The sequence below is a fragment of the Halichoerus grypus genome, chromosome 6 (genome assembly GCF_964656455.1).
Source record: "Halichoerus grypus chromosome 6, mHalGry1.hap1.1, whole genome shotgun sequence".
Lineage (NCBI taxonomy): Eukaryota > Metazoa > Chordata > Mammalia > Carnivora > Phocidae > Halichoerus > Halichoerus grypus.
In genome coordinates this window covers 84,281,365-84,306,513 of record NC_135717.1, presented here as the reverse complement: position 1 = coordinate 84,306,513, position 25,149 = coordinate 84,281,365, and the positions used below count along the sequence as shown (strand labels likewise).

General features: G+C 37.7%; 1 protein-coding gene across 6 annotated transcripts in view; it reads right to left on the bottom strand.

Annotated features, from left to right (window-relative positions):
• Positions 1 to 25,149, bottom strand: part of RIMKLB (ribosomal modification protein rimK like family member B) — a 71,452-nt gene that overhangs the window by 22,478 nt on the left and 23,825 nt on the right. For all 6 annotated transcript variants that reach the window (XR_013449071.1, XR_013449070.1, XR_013449069.1 and 3 more), the window contains one exon: positions 1,424 to 1,654. Coding sequence is in view for 1 of the 6 variants with exons in the window: in XM_078075566.1 (XP_077931692.1) it covers positions 1,424 to 1,654 (231 nt within the window). In the remaining 5 variants the exon portion in view is untranslated. The remainder of the gene's footprint in view (positions 1 to 1,423; positions 1,655 to 25,149) is intronic.

The window sequence follows — 25,149 nt, the reverse complement described above, 5'->3', positions numbered from 1 at the left end:
CCCACTCCCCCTGCTTGTGTTCCCTCTCTCGCTGTGTCTCTGTCAAATAAATAAATAAAATCTTAAAAAAAAAAAAAATTTAGGTTGGGGCACCTGAGTGACTCAGTCAGTTAAATGTCCGACTCTTCATTTTGGCACAGGTCATGATCTCAGGGTCATGAGACTTGAGCCCTGTGTCGGGCTCCACACTCAGTGCAGAGTTTGCTTGTCCCTTTCCCTCTAATCCTCCCCACACGTGCGTGTGTGCGTGCGTTCTCTCTCTCATAAATAAATAAATAGTTTATATATATATATATAAAAAAAAGCCTCATTAACTCTCCAAAAACACTACTGAACATTTATTTGAGGAATTGTCTTTATGGAAAATTGTAATGATTTATAGTAAGTTTGATCCTTTCCAAACAAAAGAACTGGACAGGCAGGAAATACACTAACACAATATTACTTACGACAGTGCTACTCAAAAGCGTTGTCCGGTAACCTGTGCCTGTTTGCAACTTCTCTGATACTGATATGTGACCCGATAAATATAAAAAGAGTAGCACTGAAAGCTTTTATAGCAATCTTGCATTGCTCAGACATTTTTATCATATTTTATAAGAGTACTGATCCACAGCATGTTGGTCTTTTAAAAAAAAATGATCCTTTACCTTTACCATAGATAGTTTTGGAAGCACTGGTTTTCAAGTACACCTAGGATAGTGTCATTTTCTTAAAAAATATGAAAAATTTATTAAGAATTACCATGAAAATGCTGGTAAGGACAATCAGACATTAAACAGAGATGTCACCAAATTGCATTATCTTTTACCATGTCATTGGCAAACTAAGGCTTTTAAGACAGATTTGGTCCAGTGTCTTTTTTTATAATAAAGTTTTATTGGAACACTGCCATACTCATTTAAGTGTGGCCTATGGCAGCTTTCACACTACAACAGCATTACTGAGGGTCACAAGAGAGGACTGATGACCCAGAAAATGCAAAATATTTACTATTTGGCCCTTTATAAAAAGTTTGCTAAATCTACTCTACCAATTATCATGGAATTAAATCTTAACACAGATTAATAATTCTCGTGCCCAGTTTGTTAAAACTGAAAGTTGTTTTTTTTTTTAAGATTTTATTTATTTGACAGAGAGAGACACAGCGAGAGAGGGAACACAAGCAGGGGGAGTGGGAGAGGGAGAAGCAGGCTTCCCGCCGAGCAGGGAGCCCAACGTCGGGCTCGATCCCAGGACCCTGGGATCATGACCTGAGTCAAAGGCAGACACTTAATGACTAAGCCACCCAGGCGCCCCAAAACTGAAAGTTATTTCTATAAAAAGTTCCTTCATGTTTCACATAACCCTATTAATTCAGTATGGCTTTTAAAACTGTAAGTACTGTAAAACTTAGGCTATAAATTCTGATTAGTGAACTTACCATAAGAGAAAGTATCTGGCAGAGGAACACCATGGCCAGCCAACTCTTGAAAAGTCCAAAACTTATTAACACAGTTCAGGATGGCTTGCGGTCGGTTCATCAACCGGCATCCCATCTTCTCTAAATGGCGCAAAACAGTGATGTCACTATCACTTTGCACCCAAGGGGTTGGTACTCTCACTACCACCACTTGGGGATAGGCAGTAATTAGTTCTCCATTGATCCGTAGACCTGAAATATATAGGAATGAAGCCAAAACCATTAAAAGGGAATATACCTATGTGTGTATGTATATATATATACATACACACACACACTTTATATTGGGTCACGAAACAAAGTACAATACAATTTTGTTAAGATTTCACTGGAAGGAGACATTCCTTACATTCCTTTACAAGAAAAAAAGAAAATTTAATGAGAAAAATTTCTGCAGTGGTTAAATTATGGTATGTGTCAATAAAATGAAATACCACAAAGCCTTAAAAAAAAAAATGTCACGGGGGACCTGGCTGGCTCAGTTGGTAGAGCATGGGACTCTTTGATCTCAGGGTCATGAGTTCAAGCCTCACACTGGGTGTAGAGATTACTTAATAAAATTAAAAAGACTGTCATAATCTCTATGTTCAGAGATAGAAAAAATGTTCAGATACATAACGCTGAGTTTAAAAAAAAAAAAAGCAAATCTTGGGGCACCTGGCTGGCTCAGTCATTAGAGCCTGTGACTCTTGATCTCAGGGTTGTAGGTCCCAGCCACATGCTGGGTCTAGAAATTACTTAAAAATAAAATCTTAAGGGCGCCTGGGTGGCTCAGTCGTTATGTGTCTGCCTTCGGCTCAGGTCATGATCCCAGCGTCCTGGGATCGAGTCCCACATTGGGCTCCCTGCTCAGCAGGAAGCCTGCTTCTCCGTCTCCCACTCCCCCTGCTTGTGTTCCTGCTCTCGCTATCTCTGTCAAATAAATAAATAAAATAAATATATTAAAAAAAAACAAGCAAAAGCAAAGCAGATGTATGGAATTGTTGAAGCACTACACTGTACACCTGAAATTAACATAATACTGTATGCTAACTATATTAATTAAATTTAATTTAATGGAATTAAATTCTGTATTAATTATATTTTTTATGTGTTCATTTTATATAAAGCAAGAAATAAGGAAGTTGCCGTCTTTTATGGTTTTTCTCGTATGATTTTACGCCTAGGTGTTGCATTTTTTCAACACCTGCTAAAATTTATTCTTTAAAAAAAAAAAAAATCCAAAAACAGGGGCACCCAGGAGGCTTATTGGGGACCACATGCAACACTTGATCTCGAGGTTATAAGTTTGAGCCCCAACTTGGGTGTAGAGATTACTTAAAAATTTTAAAAGTCTTTTAAAAAAAACCTGTTTGCATTAAAAAATAGTATGCTTGTTTTAAAGCATTCAAATACAAAAATATATGATGTATTCAGCTCCCATCCAATATCCGAGGTACTCAGTGTTAATAGTGTATTTTCCCCACTGCTAAGTATAAAAAAATATTTAGATTATTTTTAGAAAAATTATAGATATTTTACGTTAATTTCTCTCATCACTTAAAATTACACCAGAGACATCTTTCTCTGTCAGTACATATAACGTTTCATTTCCTTCTCTTTTTAGTGGAATTTAACTGGACTTATATTTTATATGAGATATACCATATGACCAATACCTTAACTCATAGACATTCATTTACTTAATATTAAGCAATTACTATGTGTCAGATTATTTTGTCAAGATTAGAAATAGATTGGCAAATAAGGCAGATAAGGTCCTTATTCTTAGAAGAATCCATTCTAGTGGGAGAGACACTTTTAAACGTGGAAGTTCTGATATAGGAGAGAGAAGTGGGTTATCACCTGAGTTAGGGTATAAGACTTAGTTATGTGTGTGTTTAAAGAGGAAGGAAACTTCACATTTAAGGGAGTTGAAGTCACAGAACAAAAAAGCAGTAAGTAAGTGGTTCAACTACAATATTTACTAACAGAATGTAAAAGATAAGGTTGGTCATTTAAGCTGTTAAACATGAAAAGCCACAAGTTTTTATTAAGATATAACTGCCATATAACACTGTATTAGTTTTAGGTGTACAACATAATGCTTTAATATATGAAATACATTGGGAGATGATCACTGCAATAAATTTACTGAACATCTATCACTCTCTTAGCAACATTCATATATACAATATAGGAGTACCTGCATGACTTAGTCGGTTGAGCAACCAACTCTTAATTTCGGCTCAGGTCATAATTCCAGGGTTGTGAGATTGAGCTGTGTCAGGGTCTGCACTGGGTGTAGAGCCTGCTTAATATTCTCTCTCCCCCTCAGGCCCCCTCCCCACCCCTTCTCTCTTTAAAAGAGAAATATACACTACAGTATTGTCAGTCATAGTCACCACGCTGAACATTACATCCCTAGGATTTATTTATCTTATAACTTGGAAGTCTGTACCGTTTGACCACCATTTCCCATTTCCTCCACCCCACTACCCACCTCTGACAACCACCAAACTGTTTTCTGTACCTATGAGTTCGGCTTTTTTTGATTCCACATATAAGATCATACAGCATCTGCCTTTCCTGTCTGACTTACTTCTCTTAGCATAATACCTGCAAGGTCCCTCCATATTGTCACAAATGGCGGAATTTCCTTCTTTTCAATGGATGAATAATATTTAAATATATGTACATATGTATCACATTTTCTTTATTTATTCATCCGTCAATGGACACTTAGGTTATTCCTATGTCTTAGCTATCATAAATAATAAAGCACTGAACATGGGGCATGCAGATACATCTTTGAGATAGTGGTTTTGTTTCATTCAGGTAAATACTTAGACCTGGAATTGCTGGATCCACAAATTCTAAGCTAAAGAGTTTATATTTGTTCTGAGTAAGGGAACTCAGACTGTGTGCTGCATACTGCCTGTGATACTTCACACTATCCCCATCTTTTAATCCTTCTCTATATGGCAGGATCTAGAAGCATTTCCCACACTCCCTTACCAGCAGGATTCGATTTTGAAAATCTACCACCAGGAGAGAATTACACAAAAATTTAAAGGTCAAAGAGAAGTAGAAGTCACTATTCTCCAGGGGCAGCTGCACATAGGTATGTAGTCATTGGGAGATGTGAGGTTTTGCCAGTGGCTTCAGGGATTCCCATAATCATTCATGGTGTGGCTACAGGTATCTTGAGATCAGCACCATACAGTTTTCTGCAATCCCGCACTTTGTCATTTTAAAAAAAATGTATTTTATTTATTTGAAAGAGAAGGGGGGGAGGAGCATACAGAGTGGGACAAGCAAAGCAGACACCATGCTAAGCATGGAGCCTGACGTGGGGCTTGATCTCATGACTCCGAGATTATGACCTGAGCCGAAATCAAGAGTCAGAGGCTTAAGTGACTGAGCCACCCAGGCGCCCCTGCCCTTTCTCATTTCTTAGGCTTTTTAGTGACTTGCCTCAATAGGCAAATGTAAAAAGCATTTTTTTTAAGACAGAAGAAATGTATTGACCAGATTGGGAGTTACAAGTTTTTAAACTAGGACATGAAGAATGGGAAGTTAAAAAAGCAAAGCCATTTTAGGGCAGAAGATGCTGAATTTGGATATAAAAGATTTCAGTGATAACATGAGGACATCAAAGTGTAACTATTCTGTAATAGTAGAAGTATGGGTTGAAACTATACATATATGTGTACATAATTCATATTGGTGTTGTGGAGTGTGTGTACATGTGTGCATATTTACTTATTTGTCTGTTTACTGGAATTTGCCCAAGACATAATAGCTAAGGAAACAGCGATATATAGGCTGAAAAAAAAAACCGGAAAAAATGAAGAAACCTAAGACCAAGATTTGATGGATATCAATCAGAGACAGCGAAAGGAACTAAAAACCTGAGGGGAAAAAAAATCAGCCAAAACACTAGGAAAATCTACTTTTAAGTAGTATTGTGAAAAATGAGAAAGGTCAGGATAATCAGGAGAGAATGATCACATTCACTAAATAAAACAGAAGAAACAGGAAGGATGAGTGTTAAGAAGTTTGATCAGAAAAGGATACTGTCAATTGCCAAGAGAAAAATTCAACCATCATTATAGTTTCATCTCATTTCCCTAAACTGCACTTTTAGGAAATGTGATAAAATTGGGGCACCTGGGTGGCACAGTTAGTTAATCGGCCAACTCTTGGGTTTTGGCTCAGGTCATGATCTCAGGGTCATAAGACCGAGCCCCACGTCAGGCTCCACGCTTAGCAGAGTCTTAGTACTCGCTCTCCCTTCCCCTTGTGCGTTCTCTCTCTCAAAATACACATAAATCTTAAGAAAGCAAGCAATGGAAATGTTCCACGCTTAGTCCACCCATCTGTTGCCACCAGAAATCGGGAGTATGGGAGTACTTTACCCAAAGTGCATATCTGCATACTACACTATATGGGTATTATTGATGAAAAGAAATTCAATACCTCTTGTATCAGAAACAAACACTTCTTTTTTTTTAGATAAGCAGAAGGTGAACCAAGACTAGAAAGAAGGGCAGGTACAGATCAATGTGAGCCCAAAAAGGCAAAACAGTATCTCTCAGAACTCTGCCTTAAATGTTACTCATCTTTCGGGCACTGTTAGCAAATGCTGTATAATTACCTTTGATGTAGAGTTTATAAAACTGAAATATAAGATCCCTGTTACTCAGAATACACGTGCACAAAGATGTGTATAGAATTTTCCCCACAATTCCATTACACTCATCGTAAAACAGGTAGTGCAGTTGAATGTGCTACCACTCACTTTGCTAGACTCCATTTTCTCAGAAATATATTCTTTACTTATCTTAAACCTCAACTTGTGAAACCGTTCATCTAATTTTATTTTGTACTGGGATGAAGATTTCAATACAAATATTTTAGATTTTACATTTTAGATTAAGTGCATGATCAAGCATTAACAGCCAATAATAAGTGAACCTTAGAAAAGCAACGGGGAGGGGGTTATTCCTATATTTTCGAAACAAGGAATTTATCATGTAGAGGTACCTGGATGGCTCAGTCAGTTAAGCATCCAACTCCTGATCTCAGCTCAGGTCTTGATCTCAGGGTCATGAGGTCAAGCCCTGCACTGGGCTCCATGCTGGGTATGGAGCCTACTTTTTTTTTTTTTTAAAGATTTTATTTATTTATTTGACAGAGAGAGACACAGCGAAGAGAGGGAACACAAGCAGGGGGAGTGGTAGAGGGAGAAGCAGGCTTCCCGCAGAGCAGGGAGCCCGATGCAGGGCTCAATCCCAGGACCCTGGCTGGGATCATGACCTGAGCCAAAGGCAGATGTTTAATGACTGAGCCACCCAGGCACCCCTGGAGCCTACTTTAAAAAAAAAGTATTAGGCAGAAACAAGTGTTGGCAAAGATGTTGAGAAAAAAGAACCCTCTTGCACTGCTGCTGGGAATGCAAACTGGTGCAACCATCATGGAAAACAATATGGAGGTTCCTCAAAAGGTAAAAATGGAAGCACCCTACGATCCAGAATTGTATAGCGTATTTACCAAAAAAATACAAAAACACTAATTCAAAGGGATACATGCACCCCTGTTTATTGCAGCACTATTTACAATAGCTGCACTATGAAAGCAGCCCAAGTGTCCACTAATAGATGAATGGCTAAAGAAGGTGTGGCATATATATACAATGGGATATTATTCAGCCATAAAAAAGAATGAAATCTTACCATTCACAACGACATGGATGGAGCTAGAGAGCATTATGCTATGTGAAATAAATCAGTCAGAGAAAGAAATACCATATGATCTCACTCATATGTGGAATTTAAGAAACAAAACAAATGAGCAAAGGAAAAAAAGAGAGACAAAGAGACTCTCAACTACAGAGAACAAACTGATGGTTACCAGAGGAGTGGGAGGGGTGAGGGATGTGGAAAAAAGGTGATGGACATTAAAAAGTACACTTATGATGAAAAATAAAATGATTAAGAAATCTACAATGTATTAAAAGCCTACTGCTGTTAAGGCAGAGTGAGAAGGTGCTATGGGCTGATTATTCTCCAAGTTGAAAGATTCCTTTGGGAGATTAACAATCTCCTTGCCAATAACTAAGTGGAGAATCTCTTACGTAGCCCTAATTTAAACCTGTGCTTTTTGAGTGTAGAATTTGGCTACACCATTAAGAATTAAGTACTAGTGTTTTTTTTATTAGGGGGGGTTAAGTGTTTTTGTCCTCAGGAAACAAGAAACAGGTTCCTTGCTAACTGACATTTTTTTTTTTTTTCCATCTTCTGGTGTTCCAGAGGATTCTTCAGGATTTCTGAGATATTTAGAGCTTACAGAATTGTAAGAATTTTATTCATTTATTTATTTATTGTGGCTCTGAACATTTTTTTTTTAAAGATCTTATTTATTTATTTGACAGAGAGACAGCGAGAGAGGGAACACAAGCAGGGGGAGTGGGAGAGGGAGAAGCAGGCCTCCTGCCAAGCAGGGAGCCCGATGTGGGGCTCGATCCCAGGACCCTGAGATCATGACCCAAGCTGAAGGCAGTCGCTTCACCGACTGAGCCACCCAGGCACCCCAAGTGGCTCTGAACATTTTATCTTCAAAAAGAAAAGAAAAAGAACTGTCAGAATTTTAAATGAAAGTTTCATTCAAGTGAAGGTACTATTTGTACACAATTAAAAACCCACAATCTCTGTGTCAGAGATCAAGGAAGCACTCAAAGACTAAGGGAGATGTGTCCCTAAAACACACGTGACAGTCTGGAGGGACTCAAAATTAGCCAAATTTCAGGTGATTTGACCATCAAAAAGGTCAATTAACTGATAATATTTTGACTGCAAAAAAAGTTTATGGATTCATAATAATTATAGAGAAAGGACAACCAAAAAAAAAAAAAAAAAGCCTCATTTTCTATCACTGAAGGGACTACTACATAATTCCTTATTCTAAAAACCAGTAGATAAGGAAAAATTACATTTATCCCACCATTTCTGCAGGAACTACAGTTTACTAGGAAAAGGTAGGAAAAGCTCTTCTTTGGACATGAATGCCAATTAACAAAGAATAACAAAATCTGAAAAATACCCATTTTGTAAAACCCAATGCAGTAAGTGAATCAGGCAAAGATCATCAAAGATGTTAAAAGCATTAAGAAAAGGTTGATGGGATATTTGTATAGTGCCAAAATATCAGCAATTTGCTAGGCAAAAAGTAAAAATAGGTTTTTGTAATAGACAGACCATACAGACATTACTTACCCAGGGACCAAACTTAGCATCACTACCAGTGGCACAGACTGTCATTTTGTGCCTCCTGGCTGAATGCATTATGAAGTATCTACATCACATAGTCAGTAATTTTTTGCTCAAAATGCATAACCTGTATGTAATCGTGCCAATTCACAGGAAACTTCAGAAGGCAGACACCACAAGGAAACTATCAGACAAACCCAGAATATGAGACATTAAAGATAATTTTTCTGATTACTTCAAAAAGTTATGTCACTGAAGAAAAAGATGGGAAGACTGTTCTAGAGTTAGAAAGACTAAGCCATTACATCCAAATATCCTTGCATGAACCCTTACAGAGCCTGATCTGAAAAGAATAACTGAAAGATATTTTAGACTCAACTATAAATATCTGACTCTGAAGTATTAGATGCCATTAAAGAGTTATTCATGTCTTAAGGTGTGCTGATGGTATTAAAGTATATGGGACAGTGTCCCTTTTTTTTTTGGCTACAGATATTGAAGCATTTAGGGGTATCATGAAGACAGCTACTTGTTGTAAAAGGCCAACAACTCTCTCAAAAAGCTGTGTGTAATGTACATAATATTTATATATATTAGGAAAAAGAGACATAAAAGAACAAAATGTTGCTACTGAACACTCCATCTAGGCATCAAGAATATAGCTGTCCATAGTTCTATTCTTTCAACTTCTCTATTCACTTAAAACTTTAAATACAAAGTGGGGGTGGGGGTGGGGTGGGGGCAGAAACCAAGACATCATATCAAATTCATCTAAGGAAAACTGATGCTGGTCATTCCTATTTCAAAATCTCCAGGGTTTGTTGCTCAGCTTTCCGCTCTTATTTTTTAATAGTTTCTCATCCTTTCACCAATACTGAAAGTCCATTTACTGTTCCACCACTGTCCTACTTCCCTTGCCATTTATGTTCAAAGTGTTATTAGTGCAGTAAAATTACTTATTAGTTCATCTTGGAAGGGGTGAGAACGGAAAAGTAACTAAGAGCTAGAATAGCTTGCTAAAGGTAATCAAAACCAATCCTAGGACCTGAAATGTTTCTGTCTGTGAGTTCTAGTTAGAAAAAGCAAGTTGGCAGTGTAAGAGATGAACAACTTTGCGCTCCATATTCCCAGCTAAATTCTCCTAACAAAATTTAGTTGTTTGGGTCAACAGTCCAGGAAACTGATCCATTACTTAACTGACAAAACTACTGAAAATGTACTACCAAAAAGTTGTATTTCCCACATTTTAAAATCTCCAAGTCATATCACAAAAAAAAGACCAAATAATTATGAACATTTTATGATACTCAAGTCATTAAAACCTATTTTCCAATTGGTCACAAAGAATTAATGCCTACCATTAAATACAAATTGCAAATCTGTCTTCCCGTATCTCTAACACATCAGAAATGTCCTCTTAAACTTTTTTTTTTTAAATCACTGGTTTGTTTCCCTGACCATCAGGTTCCAAACTAATCAAAATGAAGTAGTAAAAGTACCTAAATTTTGAAGACGATAATACCCATCACCAGGCTAACCCATCCTCCTACCCCCCTCCCCTCTAGAACCCTCAGTTTGTTTTTCAGAGTCCATCGTCTGGATAATGGGTATTTATAGTACCAAAGGACAGATAATTCTCAAGAGTTACACAAAACACTAAAAAAGTCTTTATTTTAATAAAGATAAAATAATTCTGGGTAAGAATTCAAACAGCTACTAATTATCAAACACCAAAAACAAAAATAATATTAAGACTCCATTCTACTAAGAATATATATGATGCTTTTCCTATTTGCTTAGTTGCTTCCTAACAAGACGTATTTTGTGTTTTCTATCAAAATATCCTTCTTTAACCCTCCACAGCAATCCTTTTGCCCTGCAATTTGTTTCTAAGTTTTAGCTGGTAATCCAGGTAGAGACAAAATTATTTTTTTCAAAGGTAAGCCCTTTTGGAAATGAGGAACCAATAAAATTCCTTTCCAGATCCCTCGTCAGTGGCACAGAAAGAAACAAAAGGAAGACTACTGTACAGTCTACCTCATTATCACTGTGCACTGCACATTGCAGCTGACAGTCATGTGTTTTAAAAAAGAGAAAGAGAAAATGGGTGAACTGTTTGTTTGGTGGGTTTGGTTTTTGTGGGGTTTTTGTGTTTTTTTTGTTTTTTTGGCTTAGATAAACTGAAAAAAGTTTTAAAGAAGAGGGAAACCAAAAGGAGGTAAACAAGCAGATTATCACTGTCCATATTATAAAAGCATCTTTACTGAAGTAGTGACTAGTTAGCTTCTTTTCCAAGTATCTTTAACAAATAGAGAATGTGAGGTTAAGATAACCAACTCTATACCAAAAATTGGCAGAAAAAGCTAAGACAACAATTATACAGAAATGTGATGTTACTAGCTAAAATAATTAATCTCTTAAAAAAATAAAAGTATTCATCTCCTTAAATTTTATAAATGCCGACATTCAAGCTCTGCAGGTTTGAGTACATTCTCTTCAGCATTTCCACAGATAGTTTTAAGAAAATTATCTTAGGATAATGCAATATATGTTAAGAAAAAAAAAAAAGAAAAAGAAGATAGCAGGAGGAGAAGAATGAAGGGGGGGAAATCGGAGGGGGAGCCAACCATGAGAGACGATGGACTCTGAAAAACAAACTGAGGGTTCTAGAGGGGAGGGGGGTAGGAGGATGGGTTAGCCTGGTGATGGGTATTAAAGAGGGCACGTTCTGCATGGAGCACTGGGTGTTATGCACAAACAATGAATCATGGAACACTACATCTAAAACGAATGATGTAATGTATGGTGATTAACGTAACAATAAAAAATTAAAAGAAAAAGAAAAAGAAAATTACCTTAGGAGAAATACTTCCTGAAATTGATAAACAAAAAGACAAAATACCTTTAAGGGACTATTCCATTTATACATTCCTTCTTTTATCTGTTCAAAAACATTTGCTGAAGACCCAATTTAACATGCTCTGAGCCTTGGGATAAAATCCTAGCCCCAGTTGAGAGTTTTTAAAGAGGATGACAGGGAGGAAAAATGCATGTAAAGTACTTAATAAATGACTGGCATATAGTAAGTGCTTAATAATTGTTATACTGAGTTTACATTGCTGGGGAGGGTAGGTTGATGGCACAGATGGTAGAGTTAATAGCAATAAAACCTGGGAACTTGTTTCTTTATCCCCTTTTGTCCCCAATCCCAATCAAACTGATCTAATTTTTTAATTATTTGACACACAAGAACTCACTATTAGAAACAAGATATACTTCTATTTTGCTAACTTAATTCTATATGCTAACTTATTCTATATGCTATTATTCTAATATGATTTAAAAATTAAAAGTTGAAATACTGTAGTAAACCTAATTAATATATTTTGCTCCCCCATAAAATAGCAATCTTTCCTGAAATGGTAAAGAAAGCCCTATATAGAAGATAAGTGGGTAAATGTATAATTCAAGGCACTGTTAATGAAGCCAGCCATAAAAATTTAGTGCAGTCTTCCAGCAACAGACTGCTGTAGAAGAAAGGAGAGGGGAAGCAAAGCTTCCTTGTGGTGTAGGCAAAGCCCCTTCTGTCCACTTTAAAAAGGGCAAACTTCTAACAGTGGCTCCTGGTTGAAGACAAATATTTGTATCAATCTGTTCTATCAACTTTTGGCAATCAATACCAGCTTACACAACTAATTATAAATAGAACTTTCTGAATGCAGCTATAATAAATATAAATATATTTATATAATTTTAAATAAATATAAATTAAAGGTTATGGAATTAATAACAAAGGAAGGGAACTATATCAAACTCTCTGAATACTCAATGTTCCAAAGAAAACTACTGGGAATGTAGATTAGGGTTTTTCCCATCAAATGTTTCATTTAGACCCAAAATAGGAAGGGATAATGGTGAGGGGATAGCAAAGGCAAAAAAAGAAAGTGAGATCTATTGCAAGGTCTTCTCTGGCATGCCTGTAACAATAACCCCACATCTGATTCAAACCTAGTTCCACCACTTACCCACTGTGTAACCTCAGACAAGTTACTTAACTTCTGTCTCAAGTTCCTCATCTATAAAATGGGAACGGTAAAAATAGTTCCTTTATAGAGTTGCTGTGAGGATTAAGGTGGTTAACATTAGTGAAAAAGTACCTGGGACATAACAGGCACTTAATCATCACTGTCATCCACCATTCCCTCTTACAGCCGGGAAAATGATAGCTAGAGAAAGTAGAAGTAAATTCCGTGAGAGTAGGAATCTATCTTCTTAACAGCTAGGTGCCCCAGCACTATTTGGCACATAGTAAATGCTCAATTATTATTTATTGAAATTTGAATTTATCTCACGGTTGTTTCAAGAAGCAGAAAAGGGACTGAAACCCAGGTCTGAGCCTGAAGCTCTTCTGCCTAAAACAAAATTGTCTCTATAAATTGCTTTAGAAAAACTAGCAAACTCAAAGAGAAATCAAACCATATTAACATCTAAAAAATCCAAAGTAAGTAGAAGGAAAGAAAATTTAAGAGCAGAAATTAATGGAATGGAAAGCCAACATCAACAGAAAAGACAACCAAACTAAAAGTTTGTCCCCCAAAACTAATAAATTTGTTTTTAAGTCCCTGCTGAGACTGATATAGAGTTTAAAATAAAAAGGCACAAATAAAGTTGAGAATGAAAAGGGAGCTTCACCGTATATCCTACAGATATTAAAAAGATAATGAAATGATTTTCTGAATAACACATGAAAACTTAAGATAAAATGTACATAAATTCCTAGAAAATTTACCAAAATTTACCAAAACTGCAAGAATAAATAAATCACTAAAACAAATTAACCATTAACTAAAACTTTTCAAAAAGAAATCTCCAGAACAAATAGCTTTCTTTTTTTTTTTTTTTTTAAGGTTTTCTTTCTTTATTTGACAGAGAGAGAGCACAAGCACGGGGAGAGGCAGAGGCAGAGGCAGAAGCAGACTCCCCGCTAAGCAGGGAGCCCGACATGGGGCTCGATCCCAGGACCCTAGAATCATGACCCGAGCGGAAGGCAGCCACTTAACCGACTGAGCCACCCAGGCACCCCAGAACAAATGGCTTTCAAAGGTGAATTACATCATTTAAGGAAAAAATAAAACAATGTTACTATACTTTTGTCTTCTGGAACAAAAAACACTCCCCAGCCCTTTTAGTAAGGCCAAACACAACTTAGCAGAAATTGACAATGACAAGTTCACAGAAGCAAAGTTATAAGGCAATCTCATTCATGAACATAAATGTAAAAATCTTCAACAAATATTAACAAATTAAACCTACCATAATAATAACAATCATAAGCAAGTTGGGTTTACTAAAATTTTTAGGTTGGTTTAACTTACAGAAACCAATCATATAATTTCCAAGTGTAAAAATATGTATAACCATTCAATAGGTATATGAACACTGATAAAATTCAACAAGCATTCAGGATTTTAAAAAATCTTTTAGCACACTTATAGAAGAAAACTTCCTTATTCTGATAATGGGTATCTTAAAAATCCTACAGCCAACAACATTTTTAATGGTTTAATGTTGTAAGCTTTCCCGAGATCATAAGGAACACTAGAATGTTCACTATAACTATTTAATCCAATATTGTCCCAAAGGTCCTGCCCTATGCTGTTAAGAAAAGGAAGTGAGATATAAGGATTAGAAATGAAATATAAGGGGCGCCTGGGTGGTGGCTCAGTCGTTGGGCCTCTGCCTTCGGCTCAGGTCGTGATCCCAGGGTCCTGGGACCGAGCCCCACATCAGGCTCCCTGCTCAGCGGGAAGCCTGCTTCTCCCTCTCCCACTCCCCCTGCTTGTGTTCCCTCTCTCACTGTCTGTCAAATAAATAAAAAATCTTAAAAAAAAAAAAAAGAAATATAAAACTGATATTCCTTGTAAATGATACAATTTTAAAAGCAGGTAATCCAAAATAATCTATCATAAATTACTGAAATAAGTGAGTTATCTGTCAACATATTATTAAACTTAACCAGCAATGAAATAGAAATGAAAAAATTTTTATTGTTATAATTTATAATAGCAACAAATTCATAGGAATAAAGTATATCTAATAAAGATGTGCAAGACCTCTGGGGATAAAATTACAAACTATCATTAGAATCATTAAAGACAACTGAGAGAGAACAAGCCCAAGAGCACATGCAAATATTTTCAATAGTATGAATGTGTCATTTCTTCCCAAATTGATCTATAAATTCAATAAAAACCTAATCAAAATTCCAAGCAGTATTTCTGTGGAACTTGACAAGCTGACTATAAAATTTATGAATAGGGGTGCCTGCGTGGTGCAGTCGGTTAAGTGTCCGCCTCTTGGTTTCTGCTCAGGTCATGATCTCAAGAGTCCACACCCAGTGTGGAGTCCTGCCTGAGATTCTCTCTCCCTCTCTCTCTGCCGCTCCTGCTCATGCTTGTTCTCTCTCTAAAATAAAATAAAATTTATGAATAAATGCAAAAGAACATGAATAACTAGACAATCGAAAAAAAGAGAACTGCCTTACTGGGTATCTTAACACTGTAGTGATTAAGCCACTGTCATGCTGGTGAAAAGAATTAAAATTAAGCAAAGGAGCAGAATAAACCCACCCATGTACAGACAACTTGATTATAAAGGTAACACTGGAGAGCAGTAGGGAAAAGTCAGTCTCCCTTAGTAAAGGGTGCAAATGGAAAGAAAATGAAACTTTACCATTACCTATCACCACACACAAATCTCAATTCTAGGTGGATTATAAATCTACATGTGAATGACAAAACTCCTTAAAGTTAACTCTCTTTTTAAAAGCTAACATAAGAGGTTATCTTCATGACCTCAACACAGAAGATTTTTTATGCAGGGTACAGAAAGAAATCAACCATAAACAAGACAAGTTAAGAGTACACTAAAGGTAAATTCTTTTATAACAAAACGTCATTAAGAAGTTAAAAAGCAAGCTACAAATGATGCATTTAAAAGTAAAATAATCAGACAACCAACCCAACAGCAAAATGGAGAAGACACTTGAACAGTCACTTTCCAAGTGAGGATACCCAAATGAATATATAAAAAGATACTCAACCTTGGAGTGCCTGGGTGGCACAGTCTGTTAAAGGGTCTCTTAGTTTCAGCTCAGGCCATGATCTCAGGGTCATGAGATCGAGCCCTGCATTGGGCTCAGACTCAGCACAGTGTCCTTAAGATTCTCTCTCCCTCTGTGCACCCCCTTCCCTCTCTCTCTCTCTCAAATAAGTAAATAAATCTTAAAAAAAAAGATACTCAACCTTATTAGTAAACTGGGATATAAAACCACAACTAGACACTATTTCATACCCACTAGAATAGCTAGAACCAAACTGACCATTAACAATTTTTGATGAGTATGTGATTTAAAGAGAAACACTTCGGGCAGCTGGCTCAAGTCATGATCCCAGCATCGGGGTCACTGCTCAGCGGGGTACCTGCTTCTCCCTCTACCCCTCCCCCCCTGCTCACGATCTTTCTCTCTCTCTCTCAAATAAATAAAATCTTTAATAATTTAAAAAATAAAAAGCTTTAACCACTTCTTTGGTCACTAGGAAGAAAAGGGAATTTCCTTAACTTGGTAAAGGTTATTTGCCAAAAAAATCTATAGTAAATGTCAGGTTTATTTACTGGAATAAATTCACAGTACTCCCTTTAAGATCAAGCAGAAGAAAACTGTCATCATTTGCAGACATTATTTGCATAAGATACTCTCAAAAATCAGGGGCACCTGGGTGGCTCAGTGGGTCAATCATCTGCCTTCAGCTCAGGTCATGATCCCAGGGACCTCAGATCGAGCCCCATGCGGGGCTCTCCGCTAAGCGGAGAGTCTGCTGCTCCCTCTGCTTTTCCTCCCTCTCTCTGTCAAATAAATACATAAAATCTTGAAAAAAAAATAATCTAGAGAATCAAATGGAGGAAAAAACCAGGAGAGAGTATTTATAGTATACCACTTTATATGTAGGAAAAGAGACTATGAATATATTCCAAGATCAGAAGACAGATTGCCTGATTCTAAATCTTGGCTCCACCACTTACAGCTTTATGATCTAGGGTAAAAAAACATTTAACCAACCTAGGATTCCATTTTCTTATTTGTAAAACAGAAACAATCAGTACCAACCTCATGGGATTACTGCCAGGATCAAATGAGTTGATATTTATGATAAGCTTTGTATATCGCTATATAAATTTGTAAAAAAAAATATATAATTTTATAATTTCAACTCTAAGACCTCAGACTAGTATTCTTTACCGAAGTTTAGTAACTACACTGACTACTACTCTTAAGTTCTATGGTGACTTGTCACTTGGGTACCTCTCACAGAATAGTCTTCAAGAATCAGAACACCCAGGGCGCCTGGGTGGCTCAGTCAGTTAAGCGTCTGCTCAGATCATGATCCCAGGGTCCTGGGATCGAGCCCCGTATCAGGCTCCCTGCTCAGCAGAGAGCCTGTTTCTCCCTCTCCCTCTCCCTCTGCTGCTCACCCTGCTTGTGTGCTCTTTCTCAATCTCTGTCAACTAAATAAATTAAAAAATCTTGGGGGAAAAAAAAAATCAGAACATCCAATTTCACAAATACCAAAAGTACTGTGTGTACTCTGTGTAAGGGGCACCTGGCTGGCTCAGTCAGTAGAGCATGTGATTCTTGATCTCAGGGTTGTGAGTTAAAGTCGCACAAGGGGTGTAGATACTTAAAAAATAAATACAAAAATAATTTTTAAAAAGTACTTTGCATAAACAGAAGATTATCATGTTTTCCTGTTGCCAATTAATAACAGTATCATTTACTGAATACTTACTATGTGTGAGATACCATACCAGGGAATTTTATACACATCTCAAGTAATCCTGAGCACATTATAGAGTAGGCCTTTTAATTTTTTATTCCTACTTGTTAGAAAGAGAACTTACCAACAGATTTAATTTCCCAGCAAGTAAATGAAACCAGACAACCAATCTGACCAACCACAAAAGGTTTAATAACTAGATCAGCCAGGAAAATTAAATCTAGCTAGTTCTAAAGCACAACCTCTTTTTTTATGTCACATGAATTCCCTCCAAATCTCTAGCTGTGCTAATTTACTAAGCAGCATGATAGCTGGAAGGCTTTTCAGCAGGAATATATGGTTAAGTTAGACCTATAGTCCCAGATACTAGAAAGCCCCTGAATTTTATTATTTGCCTTGAAAAAAGAATTGGAACATTTGAACTCATTTATTCCTTTAAGTTCCTCCAATTCCTTCAAAAGGCCATTCTAGTCTTCCATTCCAAATTCCTCATACTTTCTTAAAAAGGTTTTCTGTGGCAACACCTATCATTCCCCTGAGCTTTATCCTCAATAAGACTATGGTTCTAAGTAAATAAAGGTAACTACTTAATCACCATTTTGAACACTGTGTATCATGGGTTATTAGATTACCATTCTGGAATCGTACTAATTTGATTTCTATCCTATCTATGCCAAGTAATCAATTCTCTGAAGGTCTATCATCTGCAAACTTTCTCGGGAATTAATTTCTGCATTGGTTAAGGTTATTTGATTTTAAGAAACTATCTCTAGTTAAGTTGAGCAAGAAAAAAAAATGGATGGATATAGGATTGTGCTTAGAACTAAAAAGAATGATGACAAAACAGGTGCAGAAAAAAGACAAGGGCCATTCTGGGAATCTAGGACCAAGACAGGACCTAGAATCTGTAAGTGCCATACCAACATTATTAAATTTCAAACATTCTCCTTCTATCCTTGAGTCAAACTGCTCAAATTCAAAGGGAAGAGAGGATGCCTGGGTGGCTCAGTCGGTTGAGCACCCAACTCTTGATTTTGGCTCAGGTCATGATCTCTGGGTTGGGAGATCAAGCCCCACATGGGGTTCTGAGCTCGTTGTGGAATCTGCTTGAGATTCTCTCCCTCTCCCACTGCCCCACCCCCACTTGCGCTCTCTTTCTCTAAAATAAAAAAACCTTTAAATGGGGTAGGGGAGGGACACCTAGGTGGCTCAGTAAGTTAAGCGCCTGCCTTTGGCTCAAGTTATGATCCCAGGGTCCTGGGATCAAGTCCCGTATCGGGCTCCTTGCTCAGCGGGGAGCCTGCTTCTCCCTCTGCCTGCCACTCTCCCTGCTTGTACTCTCTCTCTCGCTCGCTCTCTGACAAATAAATAAAACCTTAAAACAAAACAAAACAAAAAACGGAGCAGGGGAGAAGACTAGCTTGACTAACAACGGGCAATGCACCACTGACTTACAGTCTCACCAAGACAGTGAGGGAATTTCTCAAAAGGAAATCCATGTGCTGTTTGTACAAAAGGGGGGCGGGGAGGATAGATACTGAAGGCCAAGAACTGAACTAGCAACTTTATCTACATTTTATGTAGTCCACACAATTTAATAATATTTGGTAAGACAGTTTTGGTTATCTTTAATAAATATAGTTCAGGGGCACTGACCAGGGATATTCAACGTCTTCATCACTATCTCATCCTACATCATAACCAAGGGAATTATTTTGACATGGCATCTATAATTAAGAACCTGCTTTTTTACTTGCAAGAATATGACATCTCTTAATTTATCTCACTTCTCTGTAAATTATCAGTTAACTTTTATTCATATGAACATACATTATACATTCATACCTTAATTTATAATATTCAACATCACATATAAAAAGTACAGACATTTGCATAAGAAAATTGATCCCTAAATCAGAAAGAGTTTAAAGCACTAAAGGTACAACTAATCCAATTGCTTCACTTTCCTGAACTACTTTGGAAAGGGATAGGCAACTGCTCTGATTTCTGACTACTATAGGTACTCGGTGCTAAGAAGACAGAGAAGATAAAATTTGATTCAAGTATCTCACTGGAGAATTAATAAACATCCAGACCAATTCAGCATGGAGACTAAACATAATTAACGCTCCCAACTATTTTGGTAACAGGAACAGGGGGCCTGAGCTCAAACAAGAAAAGATTTTCTTCCTGATGACTAAAAACATTAAAGGTTTTTCCTTTGAATACTCAACTTATTTTCTGACTTAAGGAAATACTCAACTGTAAATCTCACTGTCCAGCTGGGTTTGGAATCACAGTCCAAGTTCCTAAAAGATTAAGCAGAAAAGTGACTCAACCAGGGCCATTTGTGGTCTAATATTAAAATGCAAACAATCACACTGGAGAGGATATTGGAAAAAGACACAGTAGTACAAACTTTCTGGAGGACAGTCTGGCAACAAACAGTGATTCCTCTCCTAGAACTACATAAGAGCAAAGCATATATTCTTCCTCTCACTGTACCCCTGGATAATACCTACTCATCCTTCAGGTTTTAGTGTCACTTCCTTAAAGAGGCCTTTTCTAACCTTTCAATCTAAATTAGATTCCACTGGGGGAACCTGGCTGGCTTAGTTGGTAGAGCATGCAACTCTTGATCTCAGGGGTGTGGGTTCAAGCCCCATGATGGGTGTAGAGATTATTTAAAAATTTTTTTAGGGGCGCCTGGGTGGCTGAGTTGGTTAAGCGACTGCCTTCGGCACAGGTCATGATCTCAGGGTCCTGGGACTGAGCCCCTCATCAGGCTCCTTGCTCAGCAGGAAGCCTGCTTCTCCCCCTCCCACTCCGCCTGCTTGTGTTCTCTCTCTCTCTCTGTCAAATAAATAAATAAAATCTTTAAAAAAAAAATTTTTTTTTTAAATATTAAAAATAAATAAAAGTAGATTCCACTGGTTCCATTTGATTCTACTGATTCCGTTGGATTCCCATATCACACTTTACTTCTCTACCACTTAAGTGTGTAATTATTTCTTTGGCTTTTGTATAATGTCCATGTCTCCCACTTACCTTAAAGAGGCCATGAAGCACTTAGAACAGGGCTACTTTGCTAAACTCTGTATCTCCAATACCTAATATCTTGGCACACAGGTGACACTCACTGATAAGTAAAAAAAAATTTAGAGAACAGTAGGTATGTTATAATTCATTTATGTGTATGGGGTTAGCAGTGATCTGTGGATGGTAAAAATATCAAATGATATTTGCTTTAATTTTATATTTCAGTACTGTTTACGTCACTTTATAATTAGTAAAAATATAAAGCTATTAGTATTTTTAAAAAGAGAAAAAACAAGATATATGCGCCTAGTGCTATGCTTCATATATAGTATTACTCTCAAACTATTCCTTTCTCTTTCTTTAGCAATTAACTAAGAGGAAACTTCCAGGGGAAAATCTTGAGAATAAATTAAAATGTTTCAATTATATGAAATAACTAAGTGTTATTTGGGGATAGGTTTATTTACTAATGCAACAATGGGGGGAAAATGCCAAAGAGTGGGTATTAGCCCAATAAATTGGGAGCAGCTGAGGTGTCATTGACAGTACCTGCTTCAAATAACCGAATCAACCTCATGAGAGCACGATTACATGGGGGGGGATGGGGGACGTGGGCAATGGGTATATGTCTGTATTAAAAGGAGGTAATTTATAAATCTAGAAATTAAAACCAAACAAAGTAACACAATATATGTAAAAGCAAACTGATTTCTTCTTACAAAACCATTTTTAATTTTTTTTTTTTTTTTTTTTTTAAAGATTTTATTTATTTGACAGAGAGAGAGATAGCGAGAGCAGGAACACAAGCAGGGGGAGTGGGAGAGGGAGAAGCAGGCTTCCCGCCGAGCAGGGAGCCCAATGTGGGACTCGATCCCGGGACTCCGGGATCATGACCTGAGCCGAAGGCAGACGCTTAACGACTGAGCCACCCAGGCGCCCACAAAACCATTTTTAAAAATGAGAAAAAACTAGGGGCGCCTGGGTGGTTCAGTCGTTAAGCGTCTGCCTTCGGCTCAGGTCATGGTCCCAGGGTCCTGGGATCCAGCCCCGCATCGGGCTCCCTGCTCGCAGGAGGCCTGCTTCTCCCTCTCCTGCTCCCCCTGCTTGTGTTCCCTCTCTCGCTGTGTCTCTCTCTGTCAAATAAATAAAATCTTAAAAAAAAAAAAAAGAAAAAACTAGACTCAAATTTCCAGGCTCAACATCTTTCCAGAGACAACATGTGAAAAGGAGATTACAGATTGTTTCAGGTATGAAATGAGTTCTAGAGAATATAAATCGAGTTGTTGCCATCTCTTCCTAAAGAAGACAACAAAGGTCTTCATGGGTAAAGTATAAAATCACAGGGTCACAGCAAAAGTTATAATTACATATAGCTCTCCCTTTAGAAAATGGTACCACACCATATGTCCTTTATGTCATATTTTATCGAGTAGGTATTTCAGTATGTATCTCAAAGGAATTCTTGGGTGCATAAGTATTTCGTAACTAGGACACAAAAAGCACTAACCGAAACAAAAATGAATACTGGGCACCTGGGTGGCTCAGTCGGTTAAGCACCTGCCTTCTGCTCAGGGCACGGTGATCCAGGGTCCTGGAATCAAGTCCCCTGTCAGGCTCCCTGCTCTGCAGGGAGTCTGCTTTTTTCCCTCTGCCCCTCCCCACTCATGTTCTCTCTCTCTTTCTCTCTCTCTCTAATAAATAAAATCTTTAAAAATAAAAAAATATAAACTGTACCTAATTAAAATTAGGAACTTCCACCCACCAAAAGATTCCATTAACAGAGTGAAAAGGCAAGCCACGGAGTGAAAAAAAATATTCACAATACATATATCCAATAAGAGATTTACTCCCCAAATAAAATACAAAACAAAAAGACAGAGAACCGCAATAAAAAATGACAACAGAGGGGGTGCCTGGGTGGCTCAGTCACTTAAGCGCCTGCCTTTGCCTCAGGTTATTATCCAAGGCTCCTGAAATTGAGCCCCAGATGGAGCCCCACATTGGGCTCACTTCAGCAGGGAGTCAGCTTCTCCCTCTCCCCCCCACTCATGCACGCACACACGCGTGGATGCTCTCTCTCTCTCAAATTCTTTTTTTAAAAATGACAACAGAGGGGGCACCTGGGTGGCTCAGTCGGTTAAGCGGCTGCCTTCAGCTCAGGTCATTATCCCAGGGTCCTGGAATGGAGCCCCATGTCAAGCTCTCTGCTCAGCAGGGAACCTGCTTCTCCCTCTCCCACTCCCCCTGCTTGTGTTAGCTCTCTCGCTATCTGTCAAATAAATAAAATCTTTTTGTTTTTTTTTAAGATTTTATTTATTTATTCATGAGAGACAGAGAGAGAGAGAGGCAGAGGCAGAGGGAGAAGCAGGCTCCCCGCAGAGCAGGGAGCCTGATGCGGGACTCAATCCCAGGACCCTGGGATCATGACCTGAGCCGAAGGCAGACGCTTAACCGACTGAGCCACCCAGGCGTCCCAAATAAATAAAATCTTAAAAAAAAAAAAAAATGACAACACAGACGATTCTGGGAAGGGTGGCGTAGGGTGCACCAGGAATCGGTCTGCTGCCCCTAGATTTTTACTGCACTGGCAAAATCTGTCAGATGTAACTGTTTTAGAGCTCCCAAGTCTGTTGAGGGATTGCAACTTTCAGGAAATGACTAGAAGGGTAAAATGCAGTGAATTTTGGTCAATTTCAACTCTTAAGCACAGTAGCACTATCCATCCCCCACCCCTAAGGCACACTATGCACCTGTTCCTGGGGCAACTGACATACCTTGCAGGAACAGGGTTCACTAAAAGGACCCTGTCCTTCAAATACATAGACCTCTCCTCTGATTCCTGGTTGCAGCTTCTAATCACAAAGTTGCAAAGAGGCCAGTAGCCATCATTGCTCAACTACCCTACCCATTATTATAAGCCCCTCCCCTTCCAGGTGAAGTGACTCCAGGGGATTTCTTTCTTCAAATATCCTCTCTGCTCCCCTATGTCTTGTCATTTTCCCCATTCAGGACCCAGACATGAAAGACCAGGACATTAAAAAACAATTGCATATATGGGAAAAATTACCAAGTGACTGTGCATAACTAAGGAAAGGTTTAGGGAAGTCCTCAGAAGACATTCAATTTACAGCCCAGGCTAATCTTCAGGACATGGACAGCCTACAACAATCAAAAAAACAAAAACAGTAAACAAAAAACACAAACGCTGGGGAAGAAGGAGAGTCTGATTTCCAGAGTTACCACATTATTAGATTCAAATGTGCAATATTCAACAAAACAAAACAAAAACTCACAAAGAAACAGCAAAGTATAGCCGTTTAAAGGAATAAAATAAATCAACAAGACAAGGAAGTTAAAACAACTGTCTCAAAGATGGTAACAGAACTAAAGAAACATGAGAAGAAAATCAAGAAAACCATGGGCGAAAAAAAAATGGAAAAATCAATTGAGAAAAAAAAAAACCATAGACACCAAGGAGTAACTAGACTGAAAATGAAAAGTCCAATAACAGGGCGCCTGCGTGGCTCAGTTGGTAAGCAACTGCCTTGGCTCAGCTCATGATCCCAGGATCCTGGGATTTAGCCCCGCATCGGGCTTCCTGTTCCTCAGGGAGCCTGCTTCTCTCTCCCTCTGCCTGCAGCTCCCCAGCTTGTGCTCTCTGTCAAATAAATAAAATCATAAAAAAAAAAAGTCCAATAACAGAAATGAAAAATTCACTAGATGGATTCAAAGGCAGATCTGAGCAGACAGAAAAAAATGACTAAAGTTGAAGAGACATTTGTACTGTTGGAGTCTGGAAGTGAGGGAGAGAACCAAGAGTGCATGGGATGGGAGGTGGGTGGGAAAGAAAGGGGAAAGAGGAAATAATGGCTGAAAATTTCAAGAATTCGATGAAAGACATGAATATAAACAAACAAGTAGCTCAATGATCTCCAAGTAAGATGAACTCAGGCTCAGGCTAATCAAACTTTTAAAACCCAAGACAAAGAATATTGAACGAAGCAAGAGCGAGGCAGATCATCACATACTAGGGATCTTCAATAAAATTATCGGCAGACTTGTCATCAGAAACATTGGAGGCCAGAAGATCGGGGGCCAATATATTAAAAATGCTAAAAATAAACTATCAACCAAAAATCTTATATCCAACAAACTGTCCTTCAAATATGAGGGAGTGCTGCCAAGGTGAAATGAAAGGACATTGGACAGTAACTCCAAATCATACAGAGAAATATAGATCTCAACAAAGGTAAACACATGAGCAATTAGAAAAAGCTAGTATTATTTTAACAAAATTATTTTAACAAACTGTAACCGTAGTTTGTTTTCTACATGACAATGGAGACTAATACATTTAAAGAAAAAATTAAAGTCATTAGTTTAAGAGCAAGTATTACTGTAACTGGTTTGTAACTCCAATTCTTGTTTTCTATATAACCTAGGAGACTAATGCATTTTAAAAGATTGTTTTTTGACACAAAACGTATAAAGATATAATTTTCTGACATCAACATACAAAAGAAGAACAAAGCTAAAGGAGGAGAGGGTGTTTTTTTTAATATTT